Source organism: Pyrgilauda ruficollis, unplaced genomic scaffold (assembly GCF_017590135.1).
Source record: "Pyrgilauda ruficollis isolate IOZ18807 unplaced genomic scaffold, ASM1759013v1 scaffold183, whole genome shotgun sequence".
NCBI classification, from domain to species: domain Eukaryota; kingdom Metazoa; phylum Chordata; class Aves; order Passeriformes; family Passeridae; genus Pyrgilauda; species Pyrgilauda ruficollis.
Window position 1 is genome coordinate 654,423 of NW_024517318.1, and position 27,240 is coordinate 681,662.

The following is a 27,240-nucleotide window of genomic DNA, read 5'->3' on the forward strand; positions in this document are numbered from 1 at the left end:
TTTACCTCATTCATGCAAAGTAGATCTTTTAGGAAAAAAATTGAGATTATTTCCATTCTTTTTGAATTCCTAGCCCAGAACACCTCCTGAACTTACATGTTCCCATGTATTTATACTTCTTGTTAAATAAGGATTATAGATGAAGCACTGTTGTCTGTGTTAGGAACCTTTCCCAGGCCTGAACTGCCACATAATGTTCCAGCATGACTGCTCATCACAGCAAACATTCGTGTCATTCCACTGTCTCCTTCTCATTGCTCCATCCATGCTGGATTAGGGCTGAGCATCACTGCACAATGCTTTCTTCATCACATCCATTAATCTCCTGGCTTTGCTGAGTGGACTTGAGAGGTGCTGTTTGGGGTAGTCATTGACTGTTGTACTGACAATGTATTTTATTGCATTCCAAATGTAGTATATTGTTTATTTTGAACTTCTTGTTTTGCAGATATTTGGTTCTTTTAAAGATGGAGATAGTGAAAGTCAAGCAGTAGTTTTACTCCTGAGTTTTTCATCCTTGTAAGGCTTGGAGAGGTGTGGGGGGAGGAAGGAAATTTCCTGGATTTCATCATTTCCTTGATAAAAATGTCAGAGCAGAGATTTTGAAGAAAAATAGCTTCCTTGTGTTTGCATCTAAAAAAGAATTTAAGTGGCTTATGTTTTGTCTGTAACTATGTAAATCTACTTTCAGATATTACCGAGTTGCTTCTAGATTTTTTGTTTTTCTTACTTCCTTACACTGTCTTATTTAAATTGACTTGGAGAACTCTATTGTGTTTTTAGATATAGAAGTACAGAAAATGAAGAAGGCGGTAGAATCTCTAATGGCAGCAAATGAAGAGAAGGTAGCAAAGTGATTATTTTTTCAGATTGGTTTAAATCATCAGATTGGTTTAAATCTCTAAGAAAACCTTCACATGTGAGCTTTTCACAATTCAACTAAAAACCAAATTTGTAAGAATCAATGATTTTCTGCAGTCAGAAAAATTTGTACAAGATTTGTACAAGTCGATGATTTTCTGCAGTCAGAAGCACTGCAGTGCCTTTCAGGGGCTATGAGCATTTATGAGCGTTGTGCATGTGCACAGGATCTGTTCAGAGTCCTTACACTGTTGAATTCAGTGTGGTTAATTTGCACTGTTCTGCAAATGTAAAGATCTCCATACAAGTGCCAGATCACAGGCTGCATTTCCAAAAGCGCTTTTCTGTGAAGTATGAATTATTTTCATACATGGTTTTTATGCTTTCATATGCATGTGCATTTTATAGGATGTTTTCTTTTGATCACCAAAGCCCTAAATCCTTAGTACATGTCAAATTTATTATGCTCTACCTTTGACTTAATATAAGGGAGCTGAAATCCACTTTCAAGGGTGAGACAGTTCTGGTGATTAACCATATGATAGTTTTTGCTAAATACAACTTTTGATATTTCAAAGCCTCTCAGCATTCTGAGTCCTGTCCCATCCACGCTTCCCATTTCTTTTAGTCTCACAACCAGTTAAACAAAAGGATCTAGTATTTGTACTTCTTATTTCTGGGGGAGGAAGCACAGTCACAATTTCCTTTTATTTTAGGATCGAAAGATAGAAGAGCTTCGGCAATCTCTGAATAGGTACAAGAAAGTCCAAGACATGGTGATACTGGCTCAAGGTAAAAAAGGTATTGTACAACCAAAAAACAAACCAAAAAAATGCTACTCATTTAAACTCCAGTTGTGTTATAGTGGTGAGCTTAACCATGTGACTGAAGCAGAAGCTATATCTGTATCACAACCTGTAATGGCCCGTTCCATATATTCTAAGACTGGTGGGGGTTTCCAGACCCCTTCAGAGAGTGAAGATTGTCAACAGCCCAACAAGAGTGAGGAAGCAAAACATGTTATTGTTGTGTTGGGTTCACACAATGCTGATTGTTGGAGGGGAAGCATTTTTTAAATAAGTATTGCCCTTTCTTGCAGTGCTGTGGCTTCAGGCACAGGAGGGTGTTAGAACAGACCTTGATTCTCTGGCAACTCTGCTCCATGGTCACTTCATGGAGCATGGGCAGAGATTTCAGGCAGTGACAAATGGGCAAGAGAGGTTTTTGCTGTGAACAGACTTTGGTTTGTGCTTGCCTCAGATCTTTGGCAACAAACACTGGATTTCTGCTCACCTTTTAGAAAGTATTGATTGTCTTTCACAACCAGTCCAAGCCTTTTGGTAGCACTGAGGCAGTTCAGGAGCATCCAGGGTGGAAGGAGCAGAGGATGCCAACACTGATGTGGGCTTCAGCACTACCTAAATGAGACATACTCAGTTTGTGGCAGGCTGCAGACCTGATGTAGTCACTTCAAGGGTGGTGATAGGCTCTGAGCAGTGGGCTGCATTTTTCCTCAGGGTACCTTGAAGATACCACAGAGACATCTTAAGTTTCAGGGAGACTGGACTTCTTACTTTTCCTTAGTAAATAAGGGGAAACAAAGTATTTAGAACAAAATTCCAGAACAGACAGAAATTAAGTACTCCAGTTTATTCAGCTTGTTGAAACTGATGCCACTAAATACCCTGAGGGTGTTTCCTGGACTTTTTGACCTCCCTCTGTTCCAACCCTGCTGTGTTGTGATGGTTGAATTGGGAAATGACACTTGGCTGTGGTTCCTTTTCTAAAAACTAAAAAACCCCAGCAATCAAATCCTTCCAGTTTTGGCCCATAACTGAGCACGCTGGCTGCAGCTTCTGTGGGAGCGGGGGTTGTAAAACCAACAGGTTTCTGTGTTCTCTCCCTTCAGGCAAGGAAACTGAAAGTGAAGACTTGAATTCAGGGTCTGTATCTGTGGGTTTATCGGACACACCAAGTCTGACTGACCCAGAGAAAAGCCTATCCCCAACCCCAGTAACAGCATCTCCAATCCATGATAAGTTCAACGTGAACATTCATGAAGAGGTAGGTTGGTTTTGGTTTTTTTTTTGCTTTATTTAATACCATCATTCCTTGAAAACACTGCTTGTGCTGGATTCATATTGCAGGTGACAAAACTCAAATTTCTGAAAAGATTTTTTTCTGAGTTTAACAGTTTTTGGTAGTGTCTCATATCCTTTTGGGGAAAGTAGTTTTCTTGTGAAAGCTGCTGAGGAATTTCAATTAAACTTATTTTTCTTAATCCTCAGATGGGATCAGGAGACAGAAATAGCTGTATTTATCGTGAGAACAGATCTAAATGACTTTTTCTGTTAGTCATAGAAATTATTTTTCTTATGAAACGTAGCTGCTTTAGGAGCTACATATACTTTGGCACAAACCTGAAGTAAATATGTTAGGACTTACTAAACACATCTCCATTCAGTTAAATGATATGTAGGTTGTGGTTCAATCTCTGATTTTTACAATGAGATTTTCCAGTACAAAAACTATAGATTTCTTCTCTAAACTCTGAGTCAGAGCAGGGTCTTGACTTACTTAAACAGCAAGAACACACTATGAAGAAAATGAAATGAAATTAAATGTTTAGCATCTTTTTTGTATTCTCTGAGTGTCTGAAGACAGGATTAAACCTGAAAAGTGGACTACCCTTCATGGTGTCTGTGGTAGAGACAGATGTAGCAGGCAGCCTTGGGAGACTTGTGAGATTGTTGTCTATGCTGTAGCTTAGCTGTGCAATGATTCATGTTTTATCTGCAGTGCCATCTTTCAAGTAGTAAATCATTCTATTAGAATAAGGAAAAAAATCACTTTTGAAACCTTATTTCAGATCCTTTTCTTCATGATTTATCTGTTACTCTTTTTTATTTTATGATTGCTTAATTTCATCTCAGAAGATTGTAACATATATTCTTCCTTCTTTTCAGAATTCCTTACAGATCCATGCGAGTATTTTACAGATTTCAATCCCTTCCTTTTCATCAGCATCCAAGAGCTCAGAAACTGTTGCAGAGAGACTGAAAACACACCCTAGGCCAGATCCTGCAAGTGAAATGAGGTATTATGGGTTCCATGTTTTTTCAGTTGTAAATCCAATATTCTGTGACATTTCAGGAGAGCAATAATCTGTCAGTCACTGACTTATCAAGTCATTAGCCAGGTAAACAAGGCTAGGAGTCCCTTGGCTAGCTGCAGCAAACCAAGCTAATGTTCCTGAAGTGCATTGATTAAATCCTGAGTAAGCAAGGGCTGGTTTGGTTGTTGTTGTAGCAGCACTCATGGTCTGTACCAGCTACTTCACAAGGAATGAACAGAAGGAGAGGGAAGCTGATCTAATGTATGAAGGTCACAGAATCATTATTTTTGTCTATGTTTGCATCATGGAAGTCTGGCTGGCTCTGCCAACCTTGGTGATTTGTGCTCAGACATTTTCCACAGCTGCTAAAGATGGTTGTAAGGCACTGCCAGAACAAAAGGGCTTCCAGCTCTAACCTGAGGAGAGGAGGAAACCCAAGGGATGTGTGGCTGCAGCCTGGGGCTGTGGCTGAGCTGTAGCATCCAGGGGTCCCTGTGCTTATAACCAATGGCAGCTGCTGGGTGAGGAGTGGCTGTCACCTTTCATCAGCATTTCTAATCCTGCACCCTCCTTGTCCTGGAAGGAAACCCAATCCCTGCAGACCTGCACTGGCAATGCAGGGAGTACAGAAAAGCACTCACAGCTCAACAAATATTGTGCTTGGGTTTTTTTTCTTCTGGGTCCAAATCCCTGGCTTTACCTTAAGAAGTATCAAATACTAAGAATCCAGAGGCAAGGAGATGTTGTTGACTTGAAACAATCATCAGTCTCAATGTGAAGCATCAGTGCAAGCTCAATTTGATGTGTGATTTTTCCCGTTCCAATTGAGGAAAGAATCCTGTCCAGAAGCCCAGCTTTGCTCAGTTTGTGCTGTGCATGTTCCTCATACAGCTTGAGCCATCACCAGCAGGGATTTCACCTATGTCTCCTCTTGGCAAAATCCAAAGCAAGCACTAAACTGCAGCAAAGTGCCCCCTGCTGTGGGCAGTGACCAGGAGATGGTGACCTCCACTCCTTGTGCTGCTGCAGACCCTGCTGGAATGTCTGCATTTATTGTAGCTGAATAGTTCAGTATTGTCATCATCTTACAGTGAGAGTTGTCTTTCCTGAGGCTCTTGAGCTCACCTTTGTCCTTTAGCTTTTACAAGAGTTGCAGCCATAGCAGGGAAAATTTGCTGTGTGTTAGTACCATAAGAGCTGAAGTAAAAACAGAATTAAAGCAGGCTGAAATCATAGGATTTCTGTCTCAGCCTTTTTTCATATCTTTTTTGCTTTACAGTGAAGGAAGATCAACAGGTTCTTCCCCTGAAACTCATCTATGTGATAGTCCAGTGTAAGTGCCATAATCAGATCTGTTCAGGGGACATATTTAAATGTGATGGTCAACTTGGACACCCACAAAGCACCCCCCTTATTTTACATACGTATGTAAATAGGTCAGTTAATTTTAGTCAAGATGATATTTGGTGATTGTAGATTTCTGCTTATGTCCCATGCTTTTATGATCATTATTTTCCAATGCTTTATCTGGGCACATGGTACTTCCTGTTACACTGTGAAGCATCTCTAATTTGGTGGTAGACTGTCAATATATTTTGAAATTTATAGTTTTCCACAATGCATGCACACATGATTTGCTTTTTTCTTTTGGTAGTGGGGGGAAGATGATCACTGACTACAATGAGAAAATAATTTTCGTTTCTGACACATATCCATATTCCCCAAAGCAGCAGTTATTCCAGTGTGGAAGTTCTTACAGTATCTCATTAAATTGCATGGGCTCTGATTACTGAATTTACTGCACTGATTACTGCATCTTAATTCAAAATATCATTTGGTTTAGTATATCTCATCATGTATTATAATGCTGTCTTTAAAGCTGATTTATTTGAGTGTCTTTATCTCAGCAAGTTTAATTCTAATAACTGAGCTTGATTTTTATGTTGATGTTTCAGAATTTCCACACTGCAGAAGTCCAGCAGTCTGAGCAGTTTGAGGAAGGAGGCATCTGAAGTGGTAGGTTTGATCTCTTACTTCCTCCCATCTCCTTGCACATAGGTGTGACATCTCTGTTGTGACCCTGTGGGTGTTGTGTTGCCTTCTGAGAAATCTTGAGTCAGAGCAGGGTCCTTGTGGCAGGTGTTGGCAGTGGTCACACACATATGACATCTCCCACATTCTATTAAAGAAGAAAAGCTGTCCTTGAAAACACAAGTGCTTTTTCTTTCCTCTTTGTATGAGGCTTTTACCTGAGACTCTCGTTGTCTTTTTGCCCAGAGAATGAGGTGGGATTTTTTAATTGGATATGCCTTTCCGATTTAAGACAAGAAAAAAATAACTACCACCACCACTTCCTACCTGTGTTTAAGGTGAATAATTTTGACAGGCCATGTAATTAATGCATTGTAAAATACAGTCTGGGTTGACTGTATGTTTTAGGTAGTCAGAAACAAAATACTGAGCTGTTGGATGTCTGGGGATAGCTTCAGTTTAGTTTTCTGTGGAAGTGATCAAAAGCAGCTAATCTCTAGCAATGCAATCAAATCAGTGCAATTCAGGTACTCTTTTGTGACAGCCTGAACTCCAGGAAGCTCCTGAATTCCCTGATATCTCCTGTGCCTTGCAGTGTAGCGGGGAGGTTGACAGGACTGAAAATGTCACCAGACTCTGATAAGAGCTGGAGTTCATGGGTTGTTTGTTTGTTTGGATAGACAGGAGTAGAGGCTGTATGTGTTTTATCTACTTGGCTTCTACCCTGTCTGGTTCCTGCTCTGGGTCCCCTCAGGCCTCTCGGCCTGTGAGTGCCTTAATATTCTGTGTGTCACTAATCATGTGCACAGCTAATCCTTCACAAAGTGAACCAAAGCAACTCTATTTCCATGTCAGCTCATTGACCTCAAAGCAAGCAAGACTTAGTCTGTGTGAAATACAGCTCTGAAGAGATTTATTTTGGGGAAAAGGAACAGTCAGGGAAGGGTATTTCTGTCAGAACTTAACTGGGGGTAATTATAATGAATTGATTACTGGCTATAAAACATGACTTTTTAAATGCCTTAATCTTTCCCAAACAGGACAGAGACTGTGCACTGAAGCCAGCAGAGGTAATGTGTGTGTGTGTGGTGATGTGTCCTTAGAGAAACACGGGCAGAGAGGAGGTGTTGGCCGGCTGGGAGGTGTGGAATTGCCACACACAGTTCCAGCAGGGAAATGGAAGTCCTGCAGACAGGACAGGGAGGAGTCTCTGGTGGCTTTCACCATCAGTGGCACTGCTCAGTAGTGCACCTCCTTGCCTCCTCACACATGGATTATCTTCCAGTCCAATTGAGCATAAGGTTACCAGCTAAGCTAATGTTTTTCCCCCACTAGATAATTAGCAAAACTAACCATTAAGCATTTTACTGACTCTGTAAGTATCTTTGATTAGTGTCTCTTAAAAAACATTTGGGTTTCTGAATTGTTTTCTGTGAGTAGTAAGTTTTTGAAAAACTTTTCTGAAAAGCCTGTCATTGCAGAACAGTCACCCTGTGGTACCTTAAGGCCACATCTTGCAGTTCTTACCTCTAGGAACACCTGAGCGGAGGTGACAGACTTCAGATACCACTCATAGGATGAATGCTGTATTGATTCAGCAAAAGCCTAAGGATCGTATTTGAGCTGTGAATGGTTTTGCTTCCTTCTTTCAAAGAGACAGTGAAACAGCTGGCAAGGTTAAAGTACTGCTTTAAATCGGCTAACTGGAGTGTCTGATATCTCTCTTGGCATTTATACTCCTTGCTTGATCTGAAATTTCCTTTTTGCTTTGGCAGTGGACACAGTCAATTAATCCATTAATTAAGAAATTGCAGAGCAGTGACAGACAGAAAGAGCCCTCTGACACTTGGCAGAGAACCAGTGTACTGAGGGGTGTTGTCTCTCTGCTTCCCACTTATTACCCCTGCAGCTGCCAGTGGCAGAGACAGAGACCCTGGAAAGCTGGAGAAGTTCAAAGCCTTGCAGGACTCAAGTTTTGCCTTTTCCATACTTTTAAGTCAGTCTTACAGAAACTGAGGAACATCTTAAAAAACAATTTACTCTTAGCAGGTAGTGATAGTAATCCTGGATCCTGAACATATGTCAGGGTTTAATCCCAGCTGACAGCAAAAGACCCCCTCCCTGCCCCAGTGGGATGGGGAGGAGAATCAACAAAAAAAAAAGATAGAACTTAGAGTTTGAGATACAAACAGTTTAATAACTGAAACAAAGTAAAATCATCATCATCTAATAGTAGTTGTAGTAATAATAATAATAATCATAATCATAATAGGGAGAGGAAGACAGAGAGTAAACCCAAAAAAGACAAGTGATGCACCACAATACTATTGCTCACCCCCACTGACCAATATCCGGCCCATCTCCAAAATTTGATTGGCTCCCCTTCCCAGTAACCCCCCTGATTGGCTTTGCTTCCCAGTAACCCTCCCAGTTTATATAGTGGGCATGGAATTCTGTGGTGTGTAATATTTCTTTGGTAGTTCAGGTCAGCTATCCTGGACATGGTGCATCCCAGGTTCTTGTGCACTTCCTTGCTGACAGAGCATGGGAAAATGGAAGGTCCTTGACTCAGGGCTCAGCAACAACCCAAACATCCCAGTGTTATTCCCTACTAAATCCAAAACACAGCACTGAACCCATACACAGTGTTGAACTAAGAAAACAACACTCCATCCCAGCCCAAACCAGGACGACATACTGAAACAAAGATCTTGTTTATGTTTTTCGTTATGGTTTTTACATTCTGTATTCTTGTACTGATAGAGGAGGAGGTCTTCCCAGATTACCTGCCAGCAGTCACTTTGTCGGCTCTCAAGAGGTCTTCTGCAATTCCCTTATATTGACTTTTTATTTCCCTAATTCAAGCAGGTTAAACCTCCTATGGAAGGCAATAATTTTGCAACCCTCCCTCCCAAGTCTCCTTCTCACAGTGGCACAGGTGACGAGGACAGTTTTGGCACCCGCAAAGCCAGATCTTCCTTTGGCCGAGGTTTTTTCAAGATAAAAAATAACAAGAGGACTGCAAGTGCCCCCAATCTGGGTAGGTACCCTGCCTCTGCATTCAGATTCTGTGCATTTTGAAGCATCTTAACAACAGCTGTAACTGCCTTAAGAAGCAGGAAAGCCAGCCTTAGTCTCACTGTGACTTGGTGGCACTTCTGATAGTAGAATGTTTGGAAAATATCAAACAGCAAGAAAAGAAAATCACTGATGTAAGAAAATATTTGATGTGGTTCAGACTCTGCTGTGGTATCTCCCCTGGGGCCTTGTAGGGGCTTGCTGCTGCATGAAATGCTGTCTGGCAGTAGTTCACACATGGGATTTGTGGGCTTTTTTTCCCCTGAGTCCTGTATATCTGATTTTCAGATATACAGAAATAAGACAGCAGCACTCAGTCTTTCTATTCTTATTTTTGGTTTTTTTTTTTTTGTACTTAAGCAGCCTTGCAAAAGAGGTGGTGTCAACAAGAACAGGACTGGCAAGTCATTCAAGCTCACGTTTTACCTGTAGTGTTGGTGGGGGGGTTATTTTGGTATTGTCATTTGGTGACATTTGCATATGACGAAGAAATAAACAAAATGTTCTGCTTAATGCAGAAGTCACTGTTGCCCCTAATTGGAATTCTACTTGCATTTACTGCTGCGCTCCAACAGTCTCTCCACTGATCCAGTTCAAGCATCCAGTGAATCCCTGCATCAGATCTACTGCCAGACATCTGAGGTTTTTGTTTTTCTCTTGCATGAGATTCAGGAATTTAGCTCTCTATTTCAGAAGCCTGAAGGGGGATAGCTTCTGCTTTGTTACTTACTCCAAGAGAATTTTAGATTTTTGTTCAAAACAAGTAACATACCTACACATTGATGATATGCTGCCCATATTTGCCTGTGACATACAGCCTGGGAAGTTGCTAGCTTACTTGGAATAGATGTACAGTCTATTCTGAGGGTTAGACTTTTCGCTTTGGTTTATTTCATCTTTGCTTTTGTGTAATCCCTTGTGTTGTCCTGAAATTGATTTGTCTAACAAAACACAGTACTTGTGGCTGTTGTAGAGGACTGGAAGATATGCCATGTAATTCAGGGTGCTGTGACTTCGAGTAAGTTATTTATGTTACCCAGATTTCAGTGCCCCCATCTGTTAAACTGCTCTCCAGGTATTTGCCACTTCACAGGAGCAGTGGGTCCTGGAGCAGATGACCTCCTTGCGCTGAAGTGACTGGTGCCATTTTTCCCTCCCCACCACAGAGCTCTACTCCACTCCTTTGTTGTGAAAGGGAGTTTCCCAGTGACTTGGTACTCCTAATCCCATGTGAATTCAGCATTTGTGTGGCGCTTGTGTCTCCTGTCCCTGCCTCCTTTTGTCCCTACTGTGTTGCCGTGAGTTTTGAATTGTGTTTGATTTTGTGCCTCTGCGTGTTCTCTCCTGTTGTGCTGCGTGTGGGTTTGTGCCTTGTGTGGATATCTGAAGATCGCACTCGAAGTGCCAGTGCACCTACTTTAGGTACAGTAATCCTGCATGTCTACCCATGCCAGCCCTGTGCCCTGACTGCTGCTAACAGCTGGTTGTGGCCACACACTTTCCAAACCACAGCCAGGCACCAGAGCTCTGCATCGGAGCTTCTGCCCATCACTAAAAGGAGTTTTCACGTAACATCTGCCCTCTGCTAAAAGTCAGCTGTGCTGTTCCTGAGTAGCTGCTACTAATGAGAGATTGCAGGTCAGTTTGCAGAGACTTTTGCTGTAACTTTGAGCACAAAGTTACCACAGACCGAGGTACCAGGTGAGAACTGGTGATGCTTAGTAGTTACCTTTGTGCTGCCACCTGCCCTGGATCCACTAGAAGAGTTTAAAGGGTGGTGAAGTAGGGAATGAGCAGTATTTCCCAGGCATTCATTTAAGGCAGTTCTGAGGGAAGGCATGTGTAATTTGTCTTCTAGATGTAGTTGTGTTTATGATTCAGTAAAACAAATGAGAAATAATTGGGGCAGATGGGGAAGGAGCCATTCACATAGTAAATAAGAGCCAGTTTTGTGATGTGAGCATTCCCTGGATGGTTCTGGCAAGGACAGGTGTGATCTGCCTTAGGAAGGTGAGCTGTGTCAGTGGGGTGGTGGTACAGCCACATGGGGTGGCAAAGAGACCCAAGTGCTCTGGACCCTCTCTTTTTCTTACATGGCCCCCTAAATGTTACCTGTTCTTCAGGGTTGTGTCAGTGCATGAAAAGGAGCCAGGTATGAGGAGCAAACCCGCAATTCCTGCAAATCTCTGCTACTAATGCACCCAACCTTGTCCTGGTGTTCTCTCTCTAGAATGCCATTTCCATGGTTTTGGATTTTTTCGCTTTACCTTCTACAGGTAAAGCAAAACCCACGAATGCCACAGCCTGGTTTGATGTTAATTCTGTCTCTGTCAGTGGCAGGATCCCTGTGCTCGATAGTGGCCAAATCAAAGTGCCTGGAAATGATCTTTTGACCTTGTTGCTTCACTGCAAGGTTTGACAAGGTGGAAAATAGGTTCTGGCTGAACCATCTAAGGTTTGCCCAGCAGAAGGATACACTGGCAAAGCCTATAGTTTGTTGCTGGTCATGGCCCTTTTGTGGCCATCTCAACATTAACTCTGTGGCTTGAGACCGCATGTTCCAGCAATATAAGCTTTTCCTTGATGCATTGTTTACTTTTCTCCTGGAAGTCTGAAAGTCCATTTAAAACACAAGTGATGGTCATTTAATTACAGAGCTATATTAAAAGATGCTGCAAGTCATTCCAGGCCTGACTGCCTTGCCACGGCTGCTTCAGCTGAACAAGCTCGTGCTCTCACTCTTCCCTAGCAAGCAACTGGCATAGTAGTTTTATTCAGCTATCTGGCACTTGCTAGCACATCTCTGCTTGTGTAGTCTAGTAGATACTGCAATTCTATCAGTTTTCTTTTTAAATTATATTTAAATTGTCTTTTCCTTTAATAGTTTAGCTCTTGTGGCAACTTCCCCTTTGGGGACAAGAGCCCTCAGGTTTGTTGTGATGGAAAACAGCTACAGATCAAGGATTTAATGCTTTTAGAGTGGGTGGTAATGTTGAGAGTCTCCAATCAGAGATGTTTTGTTCAACCAGAAGATGCAGTTCAGACAGAGTCTAAACTCCATGGTGTTCCTCTGAGGAGGAACAAAACATTCCACAATTTGAAGAAGTGGGGGGAAGAGGGCCCTCCTTCTGGGGCAAGAGTTTCGTTGCTGGAATTTCCTGGCCAGAGAATGAAATACTACTGGTTATTGGGAAGGATATCTGCAGGGGAGTTACTTGGCTTTCTGTGCTTTGGGGACTCCTGGTTTAGTTCCCTGCCACTGCACTGAATTGTTTCTGGGCACCCACGTGCCTTGGCTCTGTCTGTGAAAGCACTGTAGGAGCACTCCCTGAGGGAGAGTAAATTTGGGATTTAATTCACTACTTGATTCATGAGGTGGATTTTCCCACCTTGGGTGCAAGGCACTTAACTGAAGCAAAGCATTGCCTTGGAGCATTACCAGCCAGGCTCATGAAGGAGGAACATGTGGCGTTTCTCATGGATTTTCCCATCCCTCTTTGCCCCATTTTCTTGACATGGTGGCTGTCAGTAGTTTAGCAGGAGTCATTCCCAAGGTCAGGAGCATGTCTGTACAGTCTTGCACAAGAGGGTCTTGACAAAACTTTTGTTTTCTAACAGCTGAAACAGAGAAGGGATCTGCAGACCACTTGGATCTGGCTGGCTTGCCCCCTCGCCCAAAAGAAGCAGATAGTTTGCAGATGACACCACCTTCTCCAGATCCCAGGAAAAAGGCCAGGGGAATCAAGAAGTTGTTTGGAAGGTAAGTAGAAGATGAGAGATGACCATTCTCCAGAGCTGGGGCTTGGGCAGGGGTTTGCTGGGGACACACCTTCCTTTCTCCCCTGCCGGTGTGTGGCTCCGTGGTTTAATATCCCAAGAGCAGCAGCCCATGTGGTATTTGGGAGAGATAACAGTGGTTTGGGGGCAGGTAGAAGAGGGGCTGCAAGCCCTGGGGGAGATCTTGCCTGTGTTGGTTGCAGTGGCAGCAGCAACATGCCTTTTCCTTAGCCAAATGTGAATGTTCTTGCTTTCTTTCTTTAGGCTTAAAAGAAGTCAGTCCACCACCTTCAACCCAGATGACATGTCTGAGACAGAGTTCAAAAGAGGAGGGACAAGAGCAACTGCAGGACCCCGGCTGGGCTGGTCTCGGGACCTGGGGCAGTCCCACAGGTCAGGCACGATTGCGGCCAACATGTTGGTGCTTGGGTCCCAGTGGCTCCAGCCAAGCACAGGGCCCAGAGGAGGAGGGCAGTGCCAAAATGAAACATCCCCTCTCCTGACTGGGCAAAACCAGGCAGATCCAGGCCGCTTCCTCCTCTGAGAGAGGGTCCCTGCAGGGCTGAAGTGGGCTGGGTGGTGGGGTCCTGCTGTTAAGCTCTTGCCTTTGCAGGATGGGGCCACGAGGCAGCGCGTGAGCCCTCACGTGGCAGTGACAGATATTCCTTCTGTACTTTTCCTGCTGCACTTTCAGGGAATAAAGAAGAAAGCGAAACATTCCAGTCTCACTCCAGAGCTGTAGCCATGCTAGGCAGCAGAGATGGCTCTTTTCAGTAGCATTATAGGAGGCTGTGTTTATTGTGACAGTGGCAACAAATCAGTAGTGTCAGCACTTTTTCGTGCTGATGGTTCCCCCTCAGAGGTTGTCCCAGCTGCCACAAGATGTGAATTAGGCTTAGTGTTTGGCTTTCTCATTATTTATAACAGGAGATAGGGAACACAGGATTTATCAGTCTATTTTGGGTAACATCTCCTGCAGTGAGCTGGACATGCCATTCGCAAAGTGGACCAAGGAGCAGGTTTGCAACTGGCTCCAGGATCAAGGGCTTGGCTCCTACATCAGTAATGGCAGGCACTGGATATTGTCTGGGCAAACACTTCTGCAGGCTTCTCAGCAGGATCTGGAAAAGGTGAGGAATACCAGAAACACTCCTTTCAAATAAAGGTACCAAAAAAAAATCACCATTTCTGTGCATGTAAATCAGGTCTGTAAAGTGCACCTGGTAAAAAAATGTAAACTAGATGAGTTTTTAAAATACTGTCACCTGCAATGATGCCAAATCAATTTCTTTTTAGCTGAAGTTTTGTAGAAATTTAATGCTCTGTAATGAAGCTAATAATTACAAATACGTGATTTAACTTCATTAAGCTTGGACACATCAATTGACTATAGCACCCTCTAAAAATATGCATATGAGATTGCCTCATTATCCTATAGGTTTGTAGCTCTGCTTCATTAGCACCCATATATGCTACAGTTATTTTATGCCTATGTGAGAAGGGTGTAAAAAGGTGCTGTTTTGTTCTGATTGTTTTCTGTCCATTTTATACAAAGAGGAATGAGGATTTGTTACACACAGGTTGATCAGTCTCTAATTGTTGCAGAATTGCTTGTCTGATTTTAAAAATGAGAAACAAAGAAGGAATTGATTCAATTTAAACTTGTAATCCATAGTATTTGATAAAGTTTGAATTTTCAGCTTTTAAAAAATCACTCTCTTCACCGAATAGTAAGCCTGTTTTCTCAATTGGGTAGTTACACTACAACTGAATAAGAGAAGTGTATTATGAACATAATGGCTTATAATAGTGCTATCAGAGGTAACATTAACCAGCAGGCATTCCTGAAAGTGAAATGGGATTAAAGAGGTCCTGGAATGGCTGCACTTGCAACTAAACTGGGAAATTATGTTACACATTTGGAAGCATTAATGAATTTCAGTAATTCTTGGGACATATCTATGCTCTTAACTAAATAATTATTTTAACTTTAGCTACCTAAGTGGGAGTGGATGAATTAATCCCAGCAAGTATTTTTTTGAATGCTAACATTTTTATTATATTGTGGGAATTTTTTTTAACCTGGTATGAGAATATTGTGGCCAACATTTTAATGCAGTTTAGAATCCACCACTCCTTAAATTAATCTGCCACACTGTGAAACTAACCCACCCCAGTAAGTAGGCCTTTCCCAGTGCTGAATGTCTGCTAAAACAACACTGAAATTCAGCAAAAAGAAAATGCACCTGCCAGGTCACCAGCAATGCTGTGAAAGTGTGACTCTCAGAAACCCTTTGTCACTCAGCAGAGGGAGGAATAAAACAGTATTGTCTCTAGATTTACTGCTTTTCTTCCTTTCACAGGAACTTGGGATAAAGCACCCTTTGCATCGGAAGAAGCTCCAGCTTGCTCTGCAGGCACTGGGATCTGAAGAGGAGACCAACCATGGAAAACTGGATTACCACTGGGTTACCAGTAAGATTTTACTGTATACTGAAGCAGTAGCTTTGGATAGGGGTCCTTAACCATGACTAATCTGGGGCACTGAGGATGGGAGCAGTAAGTGGTGCTGGGTAATGTGGCTGCCACTCTAACAGGAGTGTCTGTCCTGCCCTAGGGTGGCTGGATGACATTGGCCTGCCCCAGTATAAGACCCAGTTTGATGAGGGGAAGGTGGATGGCCGCATGCTCCATTACATGACTGTGGTGAGTAAATGGTTTCTTCCTTTCCTGACGTCCTTTCCATGTTCTTGGCTTCTCAGTGTTCAAAGGACCCCTTTAAACCCTAGTGAGTGTCCTCTGTTCATGCCAATAGCTGTAACCTATAGAAATCAGATACTACTGCTCACCTGCAAACATTTCCTAAGTTCTTTCCATCTCTAGAGCTACTAGATTCAGGTGGAAGAGCAAACACAGAAAGCAAGAATTTGGACTCATGCATGAGAAATGGACAATCCTGAGCTTAACAGCTGTGTGTGACACTGGTGTGCTGAGGCAGGGCTTTTGTACACAAAGGTGTGCAAATGCTGTGGTTGCCATTCATGCTTTTGCTGTTCATATTGTCATTAATTAATAGAAGCAGGTGGAATATTTTTCTTCAGTGAGCAAGTATTCTATCAGCTTGCTTGCTTTCTTACATGGATGCTTAGGTGAAGAAAACCCAAGCAATTTCCTTTGAAGAAAATTGCAGTTCTGAGAGCCAGCTTGTTTGAAAGCAGGCTACACTTAACAGCTTTTGCATTTCAAAGTGCTTAGCACAGGCATCACCTCCCCACTCCCCACTTCACTGCCAGTCAGGTTTCCTCTGTGAAAGGGCTCAGGTAAGATGAGATAAGACCTTCCTTCTCTGGGGACACAAATGCAAATTGAACATTGCTAATACTGATTTCTTCTTTGTTGTGCAGAAAGAATTAATCACAGCCCTGCGCTCTCATGAACCATGAGTTACTTTTTCATGCCACACTTGCATGTGTTATGCATAGGTTTTATGTCATGGTTTGCAATTTTATTTATTATAAGATTGTTTCTTCTTCTTTCACCTGGGAGGTGTGATGCTAGCAGCCTCCATTAAGTTTGACTTTGTGTTGGGAGACTTTACTACCATTGTCGCTGCCCTTTAACTGTAGATCACTGGGGATATTTTTAGAGCAAGTTTAACCATCAGGTTATGACAACAGATTCACCGTAAATAACCAACAGAATATGCAAAGTATTAAACTAATACTTCTTATGATCTTTTGAAGTTATGCAACTCAAAATAAATAATAAGGAACATTTATTATTTTATAATAAATGTAATAGCAAACCATGACATAGTAACCTCCTGTCAGATTCATCACAAAGTTAGGTGAACACAGTGGGATGTTTGGGTAAGCAAAGAATCTTGTCTTAAATATCTGACAAAATAGATTCCAGTGCTCATAACATATAAGTAAAACTGAAAGATTAAGCCAGGATAACCCTGGAACAAGGGTGCATAAATTTATTTAAGTTAGCCAAATTACACTTGGACTTTGAGACACTTTCTTATTCCCTCTTTTTTATTCTAACCATAGAGAATGTCCCAGTTTTCAGGGTAATTTATTTTTTCAGTTAAACTGCTAGCTGGACATTTGAGGTAACTTCTGGCAGGATTAAATGCCAGCTGAGTCTAGTGTAGTGTGTTGGTGCTGTCCGGGCTCTTATCCTGTCACTGAGGATGTGTCATCTCACCCTTTTTCCCTCCTTGTTACCCCATGTTTCTTGTACTAAGCTCTGTACCCTGTGTGAAAAACATCCCCCAAGAGCTAGTACAGTGCAACACAGGAAGTTTTTATTTTGGGACAATGATTTGATATAAATCACCTGTCTGACATAATAAAATCTTTCCCCAGGTGTGTCAGATGTGCCATTTTAAGCCAGGGGCTAAAGCAGTCCCCTCCAGGAGGATGCTGCTTCCATGAATAAACATGTCTGTGTTTATTAACTCCTTCTTGCTCTTTGACAGGATGATCTACTCTCCTTGAAGGTCATCAGTGTCCTTCACCACCTCAGCATCAAAAGAGCCATTCAGGTTTTGAGAATAAACAACTTTGAGCCCAACTGCCTGCGCAGGAGGCCATCTGATGAGGTACTGCTTTACAAGGAAGCTGTGGAGTCCTCTAGGGCTTTATCCCTGGTGTTTGGTTATTCCTGCTCTGCTCTCTCCTCCTGTCTCCTCATTCTGCTTCATTTTTAGTTTCCTGTTTCTCATGTTGTTCTTTTAACCTCAAGCTCTGCCATCACTTACTTTCCTCTACCTGCCATGATCCCAAACTCATGTCCCCCTTTCCAAGTCTCCCGCTTCTCCTCCAAGCCAACACCTGGCTGTTTTGGCCCAGTGTCTGATGTGCTGTCTGAAAAACAAATCATCTTGAATTCTGTGCACTCTTGCCACAAGTCTTGTGCAACTCTCTAGAAAACTGATGGCTGAGTCAAAATTTTCTGTGTAAAAGGAGCTTGGCTTCATTACCAGACAGGAGACTGCCATCATCGTGTTTTGGAAGCAGCAAATGCTGGACAGGGCAGTGGATGATAGAGCAACCCAGACTCTTGGATTTAGATCCACAATGTATATTTGCAAGAACAGCACAGCATCTCATGGAACCAGCTGAATTTTCAGCTCTACTGGTAGAAATGGCAAATAACCCTAGTGCACAGCACAATAATCAAATGACCTGACACACCCTTGCCCAGACCCATCCCCACACTGCTCTTGCTGTGAGGTAGCAATCCAGAAAGAGATTCTTTTCTCAAGTGCAAAGTAGGATTGTATTCCTTAAGGGCAGGAGAAGTATCTTTCAATAAAGATTTGGTCTAGGATTCAGCTGATTTGGGATGTCTCCTTACCTGCCTGTCCCTCCTGTTGGCAGAATAATGTGACACCTTCTGAGGTCACCCAGTGGACCAACCACCGCGTGATGGAGTGGCTGCGCTCTGTGGATCTGGCAGAGTATGCCCCCAACCTGCGGGGCAGCGGAGTGCACGGGGGGCTGATGGTGAGCTTTTGGGGTGGCTTCTTCCATTTTAGGAAAAAAAAGATGTCTGGGAACCACTAGGTCAATGTTCTGACATTTTCTTTGTGGCACATGCCTTTTCTGCTTATTCTGCTTAATAAGAAGTTTCTTACGTTATGATTTAAAGGATATTAATGTCTCGTGGGGAAGTAGTGTGGTTTAATAGACTGTATTCCCCTCACAATTCTATTTTGGTATGGCATTCTCCACCTCCTGTCCTACAGTGCTGCCATGTACAGCAGAAAGAACTTTCTGCCTTCCTAACCTGGATATGGTTTTCTTTTGTGGGGGAAGCTTGTTACCTTTATAAAATTTGGGATTACACTGTCAAACCAGGATTGTTTTTAATTGCTCTAGCATCACATACTCCAGACAAGAGACTTATATCTGCAGAGGTTTGTTTTGGTGATTAGGAATTATATCCCTGCTCCAGACATTCTGTGTCTGTTTATTTTCCGTGATTCCTCTGGCTACCTTTTTCAGAATTGGAAGATGATACTGGGTAAACATTTTGTGGCAGCTTCACACAGTACTTCAGTTAAGGGTGGATTTATCTGTTAATTTCTTCTTACCTGCCTATTGCTCCTATTTATAACTCCAGAAGGAAAGCCTGGAGGTAGTATTTTAGGAATCCTTTAATTAGCTATCACTCTTTCCTCCTTCTTCATTGTATATTTCCTCTAAAATACAAACAAAAATCCCAAAGCAGCCTTAGGGAATGACCAAGAGGCCTGGATGTCCTTGAGATCTCATCAGAGAGTACTGGCTTCAGCTGGATTCTCTGTGATTGGATTCCCAGGTTTTGGAGCCCCGTTTCAATGTAGAAACCATGGCCCAGATCCTGAACATCCCACCCAACAAGACACTGCTGAGGCGGCACTTGGCCACTCATTTCAACCTCCTGGTGGGGCAGGAGGCCCAGCAGCAGAAGCGTGAAGCCATGGAGTCCCCAGACTATGTCCTCCTGACAGCAACTGCCAAAGTCAAGGTAGGCCACTTGTTCTGGGGGTGGGGGGAGATTCCAGGGAAGCATTTGGATCTCTGGTTTTATCCATGCTGGGAGGGTGCATCAGTAAGGTCTGAGAAAAGGGGTTGGTTCCTAAGGAAAGAAGTATGAGAACAGGACATGGGAGATCTGGGGCTGACACTTGTGTCTACCATGAACAGGCCACTTCTCAGCCTCTCTGACCTGCAGAGACAAGGGGTAGCACTTGTGTTGTCCTGTTTGTACTGAGAGGTGTTTGGGAGGGAGACTGTTCCTTACTGTTTACAAACTCATGGTTTAATGTGAAATTTTCACCTCATTTGGGATCGGTTAAATGGTGGTGTCTTAACAGTGGTAGAATGAGAGGGCACATTGTCCTTTCAGATGCCATTGTCATGAAATTCAGATGATCTGTGTAGTAGAGCACTGGGGTTTTGACCTTTTGTCATGGAAACAGGAGAGAACGAGTAGGCCTGTTCTTTGTTGATTCTCTAATTCCTTGGAAAATTTCTCTTCACTTTTAAGCCAAAGAAACTTACCTTCAGCAATTTTGGGAACCTGAGGAAGAAGAAGCAGGATGATGTGGAGGAGTATGTGTGTTCTATGGAGCTGGGGCAGGCATCTGGGAGTGCATCGAAGAAGGGCTTTAAGCCTGGCCTGGATATCCGAGTATATGATGATGATGATTTGGACAGGCTAGAGCAGGTAAGCCACTTCTAACAATTCTGAGTCTTTGAGCTGTCAGGTTTGGTGGGAAAACCTTCCATTTCCCAGGGAAGTCTTCTTTTTGCTTTGGCCTGTGAAGGCCCTGACTTCTTGCTGTCACACAGCATTAGTGACAAAAGGGTCTGCTTCCAAGGAGGTTGAAGCTGTGAATGCAGCACCTTTAGGGCCCGCTCTGGAGTAACTCTCCTCTCCTTACAGGCCATGCTTCTCCCTTGGTGTGAACATCTCAGGTGTAATCAGTAAATTGTGTGCTGCACTTAATTGTCACTCTGTCCTATCAGGACAAGGGAGAGTGGCTTCATACTGACAGAGGGTGGGTTTGGATCTCAGGAGGTTTAGGAAGTTAGAAGAATGTTCTTCCCTGTGAGGGTGGTGAGGCCCTGGCACAGGTTGCCTAGAGAAGCTGTGGCTGCCCCATCCCTGCCAGTGTCCAAGGCCAAGTTGGACAGAGCTTGGAGCAACCTGGGATAGCCCATGGCAGGGGATTGCACTGAGATGATTTTTAAGGTCTCTTCCAACCCAATGCATTATATGATTCCACGCTATGATACAAATAAGTTGTTATTAATTCATTATTCATTTTGATTTATATAGATGGAAGATTCAGAAGGGACGGTGAGGCAAATAGGAGCATTTTCTGAAGGCATCAACAACCTGACAGTAAGTCTGTGAATGAGGTCTGTGAAGTAAGGTCTCTGTTTCTGTGGGACGGGTGCAAACCCCTTGGCAGTCACTCATGTTAAACAGTGTCAATGAGGTCCTTTGGGTCTCCTGCAGGGACAGAGGGCACAAAAAAACCCAGTGGTTCAGGAAGGTACCTGCCCATCCTGGTGGGTAGGTTTGGTGGCCTGTGCTGGCTCCCCACACACTGGGGAGGGCAGAGGACACAGCCCCATTGCCCATGGTCAGTGTGTTTCCAGCTGGGAGTCAGGCTGCATTTTCTGGGTGGAAAGCTCAAGCCACAGGGGCCAGCAGACAGCAGTGAGCTGGTTTTGCAACCGGGTGGGTGAAAACTTCCCTCAGCAAAACAAAGCAGTGACTGGCAGGCAGTGTTTGCTGCCCAGCACAGGACAGGTGACGGACTCCAGTTTTGAGAAACCTTGACTCTTCCTTCCTTCCCTTACCAGCACATGCTGAAGGAAGATGAAATGTTCAAAGACTTTGCCACTCGCTCTCCTAGCACTAGTATAACAGATGAGGACTCCAACGTGTGACAGTCACCACCAGGCACTGACAAAGGCTCATTCTCCTGCGTGCAAGGACATCCCTGTTCCACATGATGGGCAGCAGATCATGTTCTTTACATTGCTCTTGCTTCTGTTTGTTAGAAGTAACAGTGAGGGGTGGAGAATTTTAAAGAGAAAAGGAGAAAAAATAAGGTGCCTACTTAAGCTGCCATGAAAACCACCCAGACACTGGTGAATGGTAATCGTTTTAACTCTTTTTAATGTACAAACTGGTAATATGTTTCAGAGTGTTGCGTTGAAATTGATGTGGTATGCTAGTGCTCCTTTTGCTTATTCCTGGCCTCAGATAATCCTTTATACTGTTTGAAAAGAACAGAAGGTGTTAGGTGAAAGGGTTGCGTCTGTAGGTAGCACACATCAGCTCTCTCTGTGCTCGCAGCTGAAAAATAGAAGTTACTTCTCTTTTCTAAGTGCTTTTGTTTGGCACAAACACCAGTTCAGCCCTATCCAATGTAGGATTTCAGTCATCCGTGCCCTCTGTAAGCTCCCTGGTAGCTCTTGACTGTTGCTCCTATTTTTATACTGTTTTATTAAAAAAATAAATAGAAAAAAATAGAAAAAATAAGTCTACGAAGTACATATAAAAGCAAAAATTTAAATTTTGTGAGATAGAGTGATAGAAAGTTGAAGGTGTGCAAGGGAAGGGGAGAAGGTTGTAAAAAAATTATGCCAGTTTGCAGACCAGCTGGTTACTGGGAAAGGCAGGCTGACCTTTGGAACTGTTTGCTTTCATTGCTTTTTACTGAGTGTACAGTTTAATGATCTTTCATTTGAGATTAAACTATTCTAAAGCATGTTTCTTCTAGCAGTGACTCATCCAGGAACTGCACATTTTAAAATGTCTTCTTTCGTGTCCCCAGCAGCAGTAGTTAGTTAGTTAGTAGTTAGCATTCAACAAGGTTAGTAACACTTCCATGACTTAAAAAAAAAATTCCTTAAAGTTGAAAGTACTCTCTGCATATGGAAGGGATATTTCTGTGCTGTGACTAACATGAAGATGGTGTAGTTGCAAAAAAAAAATAAAATTATATAGAGAAATGTATAGGAAATATATTATTTCATGTTACTAAGCCTAAGGTGAGACTTTTCCTCCAAAATTCAAATATCAAATGTGTTGCTTATCATTTTACCTTCTTAAAGCACAGCTCCTCTGCTCTTGAGGATCATCAGGTTTTAAAATCCTTAACTAGCCAGCGGGAATCTTGTGTCAGACTTCCAGTATTGCAAGGTGTCCTAGCCAAAAGCAAGCACACAAAGAAAAGTAACTTTTTATTCCAGTGGTCATTTGTATGGTGTTGAATGTTGCATGTATTTTAGCACAATGGCATGAAGCTCCTTTGCTCTGTAAAAGGCAAACAAAAGTCCAGCTGGAATTGCTCCTTGTGGTGGTGTTGCTTTGCCAAGTTTTTGTCACTCGTTTTGTCGCTCTCCTTGCTGGAAGTGAGATCATTCCTGGTGTCATGCAGGGGATCTGGGGTTTGTGCTGACTTTGGGGGTGTTTCTGAAACACTGTTAAAAAAGCTAGGAAAGGAAGAAAGGTTCTTCCCAGGATTTTCAGGGAGCTCCTGTTGGATCAGAGGCATATTCCAGCATTAGAATGATGAAAGCTGGTAACCCTGACCTTTGAAGGATGTGCAGTGTAGGTGATTATTGATGTACCAAGACGCAAAATTTAATGTGGGAAGGTTTAGGGTGCAGATGCTTGGGATGTGGATTCAGGCCTCCCTTTCTGTGAATATTCTGCAATATTGTTATTATTTACATGGAAGTTGAACATAAAACCCTGAGGAAGCATTGGGAAATGTGGTACAGGCTTCCAAACAAAGTGTTCCTCTGGATGGCTCTCACTAGTCACTGGCTGCTGGACAGGACTGGGTATTCACAGGGCGGGAAAAGGGAGCCAGTGGCACACTACTGTGTCCTGAAATAGCCACAAACACTCTCCAGTTTCTCTGGAGTGTTATTAGTGAGGGCAGTGATCGTTTATGATCATTTATTGAAGTGCAGTGTAAGCAGCATTCTGCTCCAAACAACAGTTTCCTGGCAGCCAGGTCATCCCCTCGGAGCTGCCATCTGGGCCCTGGTTCTCTTACAGGGTGGGAACACGAGAGAAGCGATGAAGTCAGGAGGTTTTTAGGTGCGTGTGTGCACACAGTCCATACCGTTGAGGTGTTTAATTGGTGCCTCTTTGGAGAGGGCAGTGTAACTGCTGTGTATTACCATGTGAAATCCAATAAAGTCTGTGGAAAATGCCAAGTGTTTCTGGAAGCCGGTTTCCTTTTTCACGTCCACTTTTTTTTTTCCTTTTCATTTTCCATGGAAGGTTGTTCTGTTCTATTCAAAAAACAAAGGAAGGAAAAGGGGCAAAATCACACATTTTTTTGTTGACTCATTAATTAGTTTGTCAGTAGTGCCTGCAGCAGGGCTTGACTAACAGCTAAAAATCAACTATATCAAGACTTTTTAGTTATTTCTGGGATCCAGATTTGAACCATCTTGGGTTGTTTGATGTGGTGAGAAGTTACATGATCATTGCTCAGTATGTGTTCTCCAGAGGGAGCCCTCCGAGGGTGCTCTGTCCCTTCTTGCTGTGAAAGAGACTTTCTCTGGTCCCAAGTGTTAATCTCCCTTCTCTGGGAGATAAAAAGAAAAAGGTGGTTTTATCTCCAGGCAACACCCTGTGCAAAAAAACTGGTTTCTGTGCAATAGTCCTAGAAAGGAGATCCAAGGAGATAAGATCATACTGGAATGAGATAACATCAGCCAAAGAAATGGTGCCAGAATTAACAATAAGGAAAACAAGCACAGATGAATTCACTAAGTGTGAAAGCTACGGGACCTGTTGGGCTGGTCACCGCTCAGTCAGCTGTGGAAAAACACACCCAGGAGAAAGCCCGGCTGCCCCGTGGGCACACAGAGCTCAGTTCTGCCACCACCTTCACCGGGAAGGCTGCAGGTATCCATGTGCAGCTGAATAGGTCTGGCTGAGCCCAGCACCTGCAAAGCCTTTGCTAGAAAATAAAGGTTTGTCCCTGAGGCAGTCTGCATGTGGAAATGACCTCCACGATGAGAAAATGGGCTAGAAAGTCTCCCAGGGGGACAACCAGGAGAACAAGGCTGAAATGCTGGTCATCTGTGAAGTCTTCAGCCAGGGTGTGGTCCATGCATCTCAGAGGCTGAAGGGACTATCTGGGTTTTGTCGATCCTCAAAGCAAATTCCAGCCAGCCACAAACACACTGAGCGAGATCTTCCTGGTCAACTTCATCGTCTTCTGCGTGGGAAAGGGCATGGAGAAGCGGATCATGACCAGCAAAATGACCAAGCAGCAGTCTTCCCTGTTTGGAGTGGACTGGATCTGGACTCTGTGTGGGTCTGACAAGCAGATCAAGACGCAGATCGCCATGCAGGCTTTGCAGCCAGCTGAGCTCTTCCATGATGACGGCCCTGCCAAGGATTGCTGCCGGGAGGCCACACTGGCTGATGAGCGCTTCCAGAACACGAGCAGGTGTGAGAAGCTGGTCAAGTTCTGCCGCCTGGTGGGACGGGACTGCCTGGGCTTGTTCAGCATGTTTGGCATGCCAGGGAAGCCCAAGGACATCCAAGGAGTCTTGCTGGACAGTGTTGCCAAAAGAGGAGCAAAAATGCTGCCTGTTGGGCAGGAATGCCCCGCGGCAATTTGTCACCAGCACTGACAGCTCCCTGCCCACAAAAGACATGCTGGAAAATTGCCTGGGCACCAAAAACAGACTGAAGGATGTGGGCAATGTGTACAAAAACTTTGAGCAGCTGGGCAGGAGCAGCGGCTCCATGCAGCACCAGGGGACACGTGGGGCTCAGCTCTGCCCCTCCCTCTCCCCTCCCCACACTCCATTCCCTCCACCTTCCCCTCAATCCATCGTGTTCCCTTAGCTCCTGTAGAAGCCAGGCTGAGTCAGCCTCTCCAGATTTTAAAACAAACAGGACGGATCTGCCAGGAAATTGTGTTTATAGAAGGCATGACATTTTCCCAGAACATTTTGTTCGCCAGACATTAAGTCTTGGCTGGAGCTGCTGAAAGCTTTATCAGCCAGAGCTCTGGGGAGGTCCTGGTGGATTTGACTCAGAGTCTTTGTTTGCAGTGTGGCAGATTTTTTTTCTGTCCTAAGAGGGTGAGTCTGTAATAATGGAAATGTGCTGGTGCTGGTCAGAAGAGTTGCAATGGGTGTGAAGGACAATACCAGGCTTTAAAATGACTGATTTGAAGGAGTGAGCTGGTTTCAGTTAAGAGGAAAAGCCCTTCCCAGTGCCAGAAATCTCTCTTTCTCTGAGATAGACTTATTAATTACCTGCTCCCTAATTGGTGCCAGGCTCCACAGGGCCTTGGAGCTGTGAACAAAAGGCAGGGCTGGAGCCAACTTCAAAGCTTTTCTCACTGAGTGGCTGTGTCAGGGCAAGATGTGGCAAAAGCTAGGTGCAGGTGTTCAAGAACACTTGGGAACAATCGAGCAATGGGGACAAAAAGCAGGCCTGATGTAGGTGGGACCTTTTCATAGTAACAGAGGCAACCCCTGACCATTCACAGCAGAGAGCATATCTGGAGGAGGCAAGATTATGTCACTTGGAAATTTTTTCAGTAGCTTAGCAGCTGATGGTATTTATGGGCTTGATTTATTCTATTTCCCTCAGCTTTTACTGTACTAAGTCAGACTTTGGGGTATAATTACTTGCTTTAACCAGTGAAGGACAACCTGATCCATATTTAAACTGGTAAACTCACTTTGGTTATAGCTGTCTGAATAGTCTTGTCAGTGCAAAACTCATCTGCCTCTAATCTTCATATAAATTCAGTCATTTAACAGAGTAAAAATAATACTGAAAACACATTAATCTTTCACTATTTACTATTGAAGTTGTAAGATGGGGGAAGCTGTGAGAGCTGAGATTCAGAGGCTGTTACTTAAAGAGCCATTAAAAAAGAGCCTAAAGAGGCTGAGGCATCAGTGCCAGGGGTGTTTGCAGCATTCCATGGCAGAGGCAGGGAGTCTGAAAGGGGAACTGAAATAAAAACAAACACAGAGAACGGTGACATTTTTGCTGAGTCACAAACGTAGCTGGGTTTGAAGGAGGGTGACCTTTCAGTCCTGAAACAGTTCATTGAGACAGGATTGTTTTTAAACAGCTGCTGTCACTGTATTCTGTGTGTGTGGCTGGGTTTGGTGGGACAGAGGAGACAGTTCTGGTGTGTTGCATAGAGAACCTGCATAAACCTGACACAGTGTTTGTCCTGGGTTCTGAAGAACCTGGAATTCACACCTTTGTCCCTTGGCAGTGTTTTCTGTTCTAATTTCCCTCTGAACACTCACTGCTGGGATACACTGGGAAAAGCCCTGTCCCTGCATGGGATGGAAACTCCTCCATGTCTCACCAAGAGGTTCAAAGCCCGTTTGGTTTTCTGGAAGCAGTTGATGAACTCGGTCTCGCTCGGGGGCTTGCTCAGAGGGTCAGCGGGTGTGTTGCATAGAGAACCTGCATAGCTGTGGGGGATAGTTTTTTTTTTTTTTCCTGTTTAACAGAAGAATCAACACTGCAACAGGATTGATACTGGTTTATAAAAGACCTGCAGAAAGCTTTAATTTCACATTAAATTGGTATAACTAGTGTGACTTCACCTATCCAGTTCTTTAGAAAAGCTGGCTCACTTGAAAACTGGGTTTTTTTTTTCCTTTGCACACTTTCTCAATAATAGAAAGGGAAGGGGAAAATCAAAATGTCTTGACTGTATAGAGTTTGAACTATGAGAGTTACACACTGGGGTAGTTGTTGATTTGATTTGTGTCCCTCAAAGGGCTCTGTACCCCAGAGATGTCACATAGGCTTGCTATGTTATTTTGGGAGCTGGGTTATGT

The 27,240-nt window shown here is 43.4% G+C and overlaps 2 protein-coding genes across 22 annotated transcripts in view; both read left to right on the forward strand.

Annotated features, from left to right (window-relative positions):
* Positions 1-23,610, forward strand: part of PPFIBP1 (PPFIA binding protein 1) — a 101,991-nt gene extending 78,381 nt beyond the window's left edge. For 12 of the 21 annotated variants that reach the window (XM_041464712.1, XM_041464717.1, XM_041464713.1 and 9 more), the window contains 20 exons: positions 784-845; positions 1,578-1,662; positions 2,771-2,925; positions 3,828-3,958; positions 5,256-5,309; positions 5,932-5,992; positions 7,048-7,077; positions 8,873-9,047; positions 10,475-10,507; positions 12,704-12,845; positions 13,127-13,255; positions 13,842-13,992; positions 15,226-15,337; positions 15,480-15,568; positions 17,349-17,471; positions 18,253-18,378; positions 19,196-19,384; positions 19,907-20,086; positions 20,702-20,767; positions 21,235-23,610. In XM_041464712.1, the coding sequence (XP_041320646.1) occupies positions 784-845; positions 1,578-1,662; positions 2,771-2,925; positions 3,828-3,958; positions 5,256-5,309; positions 5,932-5,992; positions 7,048-7,077; positions 8,873-9,047; positions 10,475-10,507; positions 12,704-12,845; positions 13,127-13,255; positions 13,842-13,992; positions 15,226-15,337; positions 15,480-15,568; positions 17,349-17,471; positions 18,253-18,378; positions 19,196-19,384; positions 19,907-20,086; positions 20,702-20,767; positions 21,235-21,321 (2,180 nt within the window). In that variant the 3' untranslated portion in view covers positions 21,322-23,610. The remainder of the gene's footprint in view (positions 1-783; positions 846-1,577; positions 1,663-2,770; positions 2,926-3,827; positions 3,959-5,255; positions 5,310-5,931; positions 5,993-7,047; positions 7,078-8,872; positions 9,048-10,474; positions 10,508-12,703; positions 12,846-13,126; positions 13,256-13,841; positions 13,993-15,225; positions 15,338-15,479; positions 15,569-17,348; positions 17,472-18,252; positions 18,379-19,195; positions 19,385-19,906; positions 20,087-20,701; positions 20,768-21,234) is intronic. The other 9 variants (XM_041464720.1, XM_041464723.1, XM_041464727.1 and 6 more) reach the window with 5 other exon arrangements.
* Positions 23,611-24,400: 790 nt separating this feature from the next.
* REP15 (RAB15 effector protein) lies at positions 24,401-26,378 on the forward strand. The gene is given in 4 exon segments (XM_041464757.1): positions 24,401-24,417; positions 24,419-24,536; positions 24,538-24,981; positions 24,983-26,378. Coding segments are annotated over 4 exon segments (861 nt in total). The 3' UTR covers positions 25,265-26,378.
* The last annotated feature ends 862 nt before the right edge of the window (positions 26,379-27,240 follow it).